This window comes from Cariama cristata, unplaced genomic scaffold, assembly GCF_000690535.1.
Source record: "Cariama cristata isolate BGI_N322 unplaced genomic scaffold, ASM69053v1 scaffold5494, whole genome shotgun sequence".
NCBI lineage: Eukaryota > Metazoa > Chordata > Aves > Cariamiformes > Cariamidae > Cariama > Cariama cristata.
The window spans coordinates 968-10574 of record NW_009612226.1 but is presented as its reverse complement, the minus strand read 5'-3'; the positions used below and the strand labels follow the sequence as shown (position 1 = coordinate 10574).

At 38.1% G+C, this 9607-nt stretch overlaps 1 protein-coding gene across 1 annotated transcript; it reads right to left on the bottom strand.

Moving 5' to 3' along the window:
• Window positions 1–503: 503 nt before the first annotated feature.
• Window positions 504–1549, bottom strand: GPR146 (G protein-coupled receptor 146). Its single transcript, XM_009698522.1, has one exon. The coding sequence runs from the start codon at window positions 1506–1508 to the stop codon at window positions 504–506; it is 1005 nt and encodes a 334-aa protein (XP_009696824.1). The 5' UTR covers window positions 1509–1549.
• Between the last annotated feature and the right edge of the window lie 8058 nt (window positions 1550–9607).

Below are 9607 nucleotides of genomic sequence, written 5' to 3'. Positions count from 1 at the left end.
TTAACATTTACTATTTGGACATGTATAATTGGATAATATGATCTTTAGTAAAGATCATCTATATAATCTTCCTTGAAAAATACTATTTACTTCATCAAGCAAGCACTATTACTTCTTGGTACAGAAAATGAGGTAATACCTTTTTCTATACAAGATACAAGGTGCTGTGTCTTCAGGCAAGACTTCAATAAACTGCTTAGTGATTTCTTCAGACAGGAATATTAGAGCGATGAAGACAGAGTTTATGCTTTGTAACCGGTTCAGTGCACTGAAAGTGTTAGATGTCACAGGTACTACAGCACATAGGCCAGAGTCTCACAAGATTTCAGCAAACAACTATTTGAAAATTAAGACTGTTTCATTTAACTGCAATGGAAAGCTCTTTCTAGCTTCTTGGTTGGAACTCTCCCATTAATGACTCCGAGTGCCAACACAGCAATATCACAGTCCCAGTACTGGTACACCAAGTACTGCACTAACAGCACCAGAGGGTTTTTTCATACCTACGTCATGACTTGCTGTACTACTGTGCGTTCATGAGAACACCCTTGATTCCCACAGTGTATCTTTTTAAGCAGACGTCGTAATTTGTTGGGAAAGTTTTTGTTAATGTATCTGTAGAGCAGAGGCATTACAAAGCTGCTTGAAAAAGCCAAGAATTTTGATAAAATCTTGGTAAAATGTAATATTCGACTGTAATTTGCATCCGCAATTCTTCCTTGTGCATTAGTAAACGTGCTTACCAAGAGAATAACATAATAGGGTGTCCATAATGTGAACTGTGTACAGACTGTGGCAATCAAAAGCCTGTGCACCGATGGATCTAATCGTCCAGTGTCTTGATCCAGTGGTGTAGCCTCTTTGCGTATTCGCAAGATTAATATAAGTGCATACAGTACAGCGATAGCTGGTACAACATACCCGATAAAGACCATAATGGCATCTGCTGCTTCTTTGTTCTGCATCTTGGAACATTCAATTATTTTAGTGGATACGTGATTGCAGACGTAGAACAGGAGAGATGAAAAACTTGTAAGCATGGCACCACCCCATATGAATCCACAAACATGTTTGGTGTTGTACACACTTGACATGTAAGTTCTAGGTAGAGCACGTTCAATGTAGTAGTCCAGACTGAGTAATGTAGTAGAGTACATGGTAACTAAAGACGAGACGTTGAATAAAATAAGTAAGGTAATATAAACTTCATTGTTAGAATTCCAGACAGCCCATTTTGTATTGGCAAGACCTAAAAGGTACATTGGTGCCAGAGCGTTGATGATGAGGCCAGCAATGGCAATGTTGACAAAGTAAACATCTGGCATAGTCATGGTAGCTTTGTTATAGAGATTAACTAGGACCAGCAAGCCATTGTAACAAAGGCCAATTGGGAAACATATAATGAGGTAGAGCAGGGAAAAGATGGAAAGCACAAGGTGGAAGTCATGGCAGAGATGCTGGTCCTCACTGTTCTCGGTACTGTTGTTTAAGGTTTCACAGCTCCACATAGTGATTTTAGCTTTTGTATCTTCTCTGCTTGTTACCAGCTTTTCTGTAGAGAGAGAAACAGTGAAAATATTGTTGAAATATTATATTGTAAGTTAAATGCAATGTAGTATGAAGAAAACATTTTGAAGATCAAGATTATATGCTTCACATAACTGATCAGTTTAAGGTCAGTGACTGAAATACCTTTTCATCTTGTTAGTCTAGAAGAAAGTAATCTGTGATCCAGAATTTCATGAGACTAGTAAATGTTCTGAAGTTTCAATTTAAATGAAATTAGTGGCAAATGAGTTGATACAGGTGACTCAACAGAAGTAAATAATAAACTGTGTATCTTTAAAATAAGTACCAATGTAATACATGAAGATTAGTACAATGTTTTTTAAAATTATTAAACAGTACCTTTTACATAGCTAATAATATATAAGGGTAGCTGCTGAAGAATTGAAGGATATAAGCTGAAGCATAAATCTCAGCAATAAGATAAAGTTCTCTAAGGTGTTAAATAAGCTTTTTCTTGAAAAGATAGTTTGTTAGGAGGCACATCCAAGGCAGTCTGGTAGATGTATACTGGATCACTGGTAAAATTGACACAAAGACTAGAGGAAACTGGGAAATGAGGTGAAAGGGGTTTTTTATAGGTCAGTTTGTATTCAGACTTCCAACCTATAACCATTTAGTTCTGAAAAAACAATGGACCTCTGTAGTCTAGGGAACCTAATATCAGGGCAGGCTGACTTTCCAAAAAGACAAGAATTAGCTATCATTTCCTCTCAAAATAGCTTGAATTCTTTAAGAAGTATGCTGGTATCAGTAGTTGTTGTCCAGCTATCTTTGTTTTATCAGTAAAGACGTAACATTTTAACTGAAATCAGTGAACTTCAAAGCAATCATGAAAAGTCTCTTTCCAAAATGCAGAAATAAGAAATAATCTCTAAAGTACAACTCAGAACATCCACAGCCTTAAAATCATGGTTACTATTCCTGCCAGCCCATTTCTGGGACAGCACAGAATTTATGCAACAGGTGATTTCCCATGTTACGGGTACTCTGATACTGTCAGATACTCAGCGTTGGTTTGTGTGTTTCCCGTCTAGCACGTATAGGAAAGTGTAAGTACTTGTACCTGCATTCTTTGCAGAGAGAGAACAAGATTTAATCAAATCCACAATAAACATTGTGCAAGTAAAGTAAATGTTACCAGACACCATGCTATACTCCATGAACCATATGGCTAAATTACACAGTATGGGTTTCGTAAGCATATGGATACGTGGTTGCATTTCTCTAGTGCTAATCCTTTGACACTTCGGCCATAGTACAGAATTTGTTCCAGAATAATGTCAACTTCTATTTTTTTATTTCCCATTGCAGTTTTTTTGTGTGCATTTTTTTTCTAAATACCATAGCTTCTGCCAGAAATCAGGCTAAAAATACAGTAATTTTAGCTGGGCAAACAAATATTTATTCTACTGTCCTATGTTAAATTTCCTCAGATAAGTGGGTTTGGTGGCAGCAGCACAAGATGCAGCTATGTTGTTTTCAAAGCTTTCTTTCACCTTAGTGGAAAAATTTACTTTTTTGTTTGTTTCCTCAAATCAGTTCTTTAGCTATAGTATCGCATATGAGTAGAAATTACAATATCTTCATGTTGTCTGTCAGTCCTCATACTATTTTTGAGCATTGAAAACAACCTATTTTATTTCCAGGAAGCATCTGTTGTTTTAAGTTTAAGAAAGAAAAAGAAAAGCTGTTTTGCACAGTTGAAGGCAACCAAAATTACATCTCATTGAACTGTTACAACTTGATTCAACCAAAGCAGCAGACTGGAACTAGATATTGCAAATATATGCATTATGGTGAGTGCAAGGGTGACTAAGCACAGGCATGGATACAATCACGTAATTCTATTATGTAGGTTTATCCGTAAGCATGTAGCTTTGATTACTCCAGACTGAATTACATCAGCCACAGAATACTTGCCTGTATATTGTCTCAGAAGATCAACAGTCTTTGCTACCATGCTTTGTATTTTATAGAGCAGGAGGATGTCTGGTTTCACAAGGGTTTTTAGTAATTACTCTCTTTTTTTTTTCTTTACATCCTCTAACTGTTGTTAAATAAGACAATTCTGTTCTAATGATAGAAATGATAGGCAATTCATTCTGTTAAATAGTAATTGTACGAAATGACAAAACTTACCTCTGAAATGAGCAAAAATAAAATCCAAAATAAAAACATTTTCTGAAGAAGTTTTATTGATGACTTCTAAATTACCAGATGAGGTATTTTTTCCAGTAATGTAGAAATCACCCATTTTTAATTGTCACTTACCTGTGAAGACACTGAACCTGTCTGCTGTGCTGTACAGGCCCAGCTCAGCATTTCTTACCTAGCTGTGTCTTTTGTCATTTTAAAGGCAGTTTTGTCTTCACAGACCATGTCTAGGTAAGTCCTTCCAATGCTTTGGATGCAGCAGTTTTACTCGATCAATCTAAACTAATCCCTTCTCCAGTCAAAAGTAGTTTTGCAGTCCCAGGTTGACTCTGCTGCGTAAGTGAATGCTGCAGTCCTCTTGTTTACTGTGGCCTGACTCAGCCTTCCCTAATGCTTCCCCTGGTTTTGTCTGCTTTTATACTTTTAAAATTGAAAATTAAAATCGGAACTCAACACATAGAAGGAGAGAGCGTCCGTGCCACCGATCACTCTCCAGCCTTCCTTTCCCATGGCCCCAACCTCAGCAGCGTTGCTGTAAAGCCTCTTACCTTTAATTCACATTTTACATTGCTCCACGCTGCCGGATCCGCACGTGTTTGATAAGCAGCGTTTCCGAGGAAGGAAGACGGCTCCAAAGCCCCGTTTCGTGTCTCTTTGAAAACATGGTGATTGCCTCTCGCCAGCACCCGGGCAGCGTGCTACTCTGCCTGCCTGCCTCCGCTGCACTTGTTTTTCCTCTATAAGTTACTCACAAGTTTCTGCTTGGCTTGGCAGGCGGCAGGCCCCTCCCTTTCCCTGTTTACAGCCAGTTTCAAGAAATGAGAGGCTGTGCGCGGAGGGGAGAGAGCTGTTGGATCCAGCTCAGTTTAGTGTCTGGGTTTCGGATTTACTGTTTAAATACACGGGCTGCTGGAGCACCCAGGTTTGTTACGGTGCTGTCATCTGCGCTGGGGTTCTCTGGGGACATTGGAGAGGCTGTTCCATTCCCTGCAAGTGCAATCAACAGCGCTCGTTCCAGAGCGTGGGTTTTATTTTTGCCCTGGGATGAGAATATGTAGCTTTGAGGTTTCATTTTTATAGGCCATATATCCTCAACAGTCAGTATTTAAAAATTATGCTACTACAAAACGCACAGGTGCTTGTGCTGCTTGCAAAGGTGAGCTAGCTTGTAATACAAGCTGGGAAGAAAAGTTTCTGAGCATTTATTTTGAATTTGGAGATTGTTCTGGTGTTGTGAAAAGGCATTATGATGTGAGCCTTATTTTGTGATGGTATTATGGATTCCATTCTGTTTCCGTTTTTGAAAAGTTGAAAAGATGATTGTTCCCAGGAGTATTTGCATGTCACTCGCAATTAATGGATGTGAGCGTGTATATTCTCTGCACCTTTAAAATGGATCATTTCTTGAAAGAGTTTTTGAATTGTAGCTTGATAATTTATCCTATACTGAATTTTGTACTGTCGTCGTTCTGTTCTTTATATGGAAACTCCTCAGACTAATGAACTAAAATTATTACCTTCGAAGTATGTTTTTAAGTGCTATCAGCAACTGAAATCAAAATCTGCCTTACTTTTTTGAAATAATTGTCTTATATTTAGAGATTCTGAGGCTTTATTCCATAGCAAATAAACACCAATGAAAAATCCCTTAATTAAAAATTAAGCAGGTGTATATGGAATAAATACCAGAGAAACGCTAAAAGTAGTTACTCAGTTTGTGTTGAGGTACTCTATCTGACTGCAGTTTAGTTTTTTAGGCAAGGTCTGTGCTTCTTGATTTGTATTTAACAAATCATTATGAATATTGTAAAACCACCGCAACTCCCAAATGGCAGAAAATTCCTACGTTCCTGTTCAATACACAGTCCACAGACAGAATTGCGTATGTGCTATGGATAACTCTGTGTTACAAACTGTAGCATCAAGTCTTTGCTGCCTCAAAATTTTAGGAGGAGTTTATTATCATAAGTTCACTGGGGAAACAGCAAAGTAGGAAAGGTATTAGTATAGAAGTACTTTTAGGGTTCTGATACTTGACCAAAAGCCAAATTCTTTACATGCTATAAAAGTTGAAGGTGGTTTTATTTAGACAGAAATTTGCATGAAGTACTGAAGAAAAACTTCTTAGAACACTGCACAGAAAGTTAAGAGCACTTGGTGGCAAAGATTATTTTAGAGAAGACAGATAAAATGAACTTTAATGAGAAAAACTGAAATGGTGCTCAGTTGTATGGCAGAGTCCGTAGCTGGAGTCAGGTTTTTTCAGACCTTTTCATTCATAATGCAGCACTAAGTTGCAGAGCAGGTTGGTTAACAGTTTCAAGCATGACCATTCTACGTGCTGATTCTTTTATTTGACTTTAAAAAACCCCAAACTTTTACCTAGCTGTAGCACTATCTCTTGCTCTGCAGATTTTTTTTGTTTAGACGATAAATGATTTGTCTAATTGCTCTGTTATGGTCTATATGTGAAATAGCTCTTATCTAGATTATCTAACCTCTGAATGTGTGTTTTCACAAACTGTTATATCACTATAAGCCATACGTAGCTAATAAAGCTGTTGCCTGTGAGGTAAGTCTCTAAACTGGCTTAGAACTCCTACCTTCATCAGGTCTTCTAGAGTTCCCACAGGATCTCTTAATTCCTACAGAGACTAAAACCCAAGGGTACTGCATAGGGGAAGGCTGAGCGCTACGTGGAGCTTTGCTGGACAGCGTGGGTTTGCTTCAAATCAAGACTGATAAAACTGAAAAGTTTGACCAGAAAGTGTTGCATATATGCATAAACTATGACTTTGTAGATTGTAAGCTACTCATCAGGGTTTGAAAGATGCTTTTGGGAAGTGCCACGATAAATATTACTTATGGATTAATTCTTAAAACTTTAAATAATGGATGATTGGTATTTCTGGAAAATAGCATACCTGAAATTAGTTGTACCTCAAGGGGAACACACTCTGAACTCTCAAGTGCAAGAGAATGAAGTGTCACACTGCTGTTACCTCTTAGTCTGGGTAGCATCACATTTTTTTAGGCTTAGTAGTATATACATACCATAGGGATTAACAGAAGGCTTGTTGGCTGGATACACAGAAAAAGTAAAACTAGATTGACTAGGTTAGATGAGAGGGGAAAAAATGCAGCAGTGCAGGCAAGTGGGTTTCAGAATATACTTTCCTTATGCAGTTGCTGAGTTGCTGCTCTTTATAATATAATGACATAGCTCAGATAAAATGCTTTTAACATTAGTGGAGAAGAAAATCCTGCTTGATACTGGGTGCTGGCCTGAAAAACAGGCCCCTTCCAACCCTGTCATTTATGTCTTTGTGGTGCAATCATTGACCAGTTTGGCAGGTGGTATGTTTATAATTGATATTGGTTCCATTTTATAATGTAGTTAATTCAGTGCAATATAACAAGAATAATAGATATAAAGTAGCATTGGATATAATCCTGTCTTGAATGTTAAAAAAAATTACAAATAGAAAGCATGAGTAGGTCAGTTGGAAGAGGGATGGTTTTTTTCTTTCTACAGTAGCACTGTCTCCCTGGTCCTGTGAGAGGGAGCATGGAGCAAGGAGTTTGCCACCCCTGGCAAGTGAGCTCATGGGAAGAGCAGACACCCAGCCTCCTGGTCCCACTGATTTCACTCTCGTCATTAGGCTCAGTTTTTGCTTTTCTAAACCGATTCCCTTTGCAGTATGAACTTGCTTTAGTAACAGCATAACAATAATTTAAAAATTAAAGAAAAAACTCATAGCACCCAACTATTGCCTACTCCTGCTTAATTCTGCACAATTTGAGTGCTACAAGCCCGTTTCCAGCTTTATAGCTTATTGCCTCCCCTTGGTCCACTGTTATTCCTTAAGTGTTCCTTCTGTTTAGACATAAATGCTTATGTACGTTTCCCCATTTTTAAAAAAAAACTTGTTTTTCACATCTGCCTGGCCCTTATTTTCCTCTTCATCTCTCCCTGATGACTCCATTACAGTTAGTGCTGCACCTCCCATCATCATTTGCTCGTATGACACATACACGGTATCATATCAGACTTATCACAGGGTTTTGAAGTATGATATTTTTCACTTCTTACTTCTCTGTTACTTTCCCATGGGGCATCTTGGGCTGTTCTTAGGCATGTTGAGTCAACAGTAGAAACTGAATTCTCAAGAGCAATAAAGATGTATTTCTGTCACACATGGAATGAGTACAGAGGTACTCACGCTTCTGAAATTGGTCATTACATTTTGGTTTGGTTATCCTTTGAGGTTGCTCACTCTCTGCTTTTCCAGAGATTCTGAATATATGTTGTCTTCAGAGCACTTCAAAACAGCTTCTTCCTGTGGGCCCCTCTCTCACTTGCTAGGTGACCTTTTTTATTGTTCCACAGATGTTGGCAACCGCTGTCACTTGTTTATTCTTTCATTCTGTAAGCACCATCTTTGTGATAAATCATCTGTATAGCAGCTATGTAGTCATTCAGATCCCACTTGTACCATGATAATCTGCCTACTGCCCCTGGCCTCTTGGCAGCCTACTCAATGGAGGCAATTTTTTTCCTGTTTTAACCTTTTGTTTACATCATTATTATTATAAATATATATAATTGCATATAATGTAAAACTATTAACAATGTCAGCTGCACACTTTGTTTCTATTTAGGTTGGGAATCTGAGTTTGTGTAAGGCCATGTCAGAAGTAAGTCTGCAAATTGCTGTTGCAGATCAGTAATAATCAACAAATGAGTTCAGATGGTCCTTTGGCTTGGAAGAAAGAGAGGAAAACTTGATTTTAGATTATGACAACTGGGGTTTTTTATGCACAACTTCTGTATATTAGGTTAGAACTGAAGAACTTTCTTGTGTCTTCAGAGTTCATACAAAGTTGCTCAAAATGTGTATCCATCAGAAATGGATAACTGTATTTGCTTTCTCTTCTCTTTCCTGCTCTTCAATTTTTAAGCAGCTTAAAACTTATGAGAACAGATAATATACTCCAATAAAGAAAGACAAAAAAGATCAACTACCCTGGAAACCATAATAAAAACTGCCAAAGGATGTTTTTAAGAGATTGTTATATCTGTTAGAGAGTGGCACTGTGGCAGTGGTCTGGAAGGCTGTAATAACCAAGTACTATGGGGTAGAAGAGGCAAATGAAATTCCTGCAAAATGGGGAGACTAAGTTCTGTGAAGAGGAGATAGTCCAGCATTAAGGCCTCTAGAGATTTGTGTAGGAGTCCCATGTTATCTGCCAGGCACATCTGCCGCTCCAGATAAATCCTCCTTTATTTTAATGCTGTTTATTTCTTTGTAATCGAGCCTCTGTGGGAGTTAGGTTGCTGATGGCTGTGCCCTCCTCGCAGCTGCTCAGGAACAGCTGCACTGGGAGCTCTGCATGGGTTAACTCTATAAACTCGATCGTGTTTTGTTAACTTCTCTCAGTGTCCCAGTATCAGATGAGTGTGACTGGTCTCCTGCTCCACCTCTTCCTGACTTAGCTTTATCACTGAATTCCACAAGAGCCCCTACATGGAAAACCTGACATCTCTTTGTTTAACATTTATGTGCAGCGAGAAAGGATTCACCATATAGTGAACAGTGCAGCTTTTAATACATCACAGATGTGTTGCAGGTTAAGATTTAATTAGTGCAAAAAGTGAAATATCTTATTTTTTGTGCAGTTCTAAAGATAGGGTATTCAATCAGGCAGAATGAATTCATTCAGCGGTTACCTGTATTCATCTACAAGCCTTAACTGCCTGGGTTTCTGAAATGAGATACAATTTTGAGATGCCCAAATATTCACTAGCTAGTACTTTTCTTTAAAAAATGAGTTCTATGCAAAACAAAACCCCTGTAATTTTCTTAGTATTCAAACTCACTTC

Bases quoted from the DNA above. Each gene is read 5' to 3' on its own strand.
- GPR146 (XM_009698522.1), bottom strand. From the start codon at position 1,508: ATGTGGAGCTGTGAAACCTTAAACAACAGTACCGAGAACAGTGAGGAC.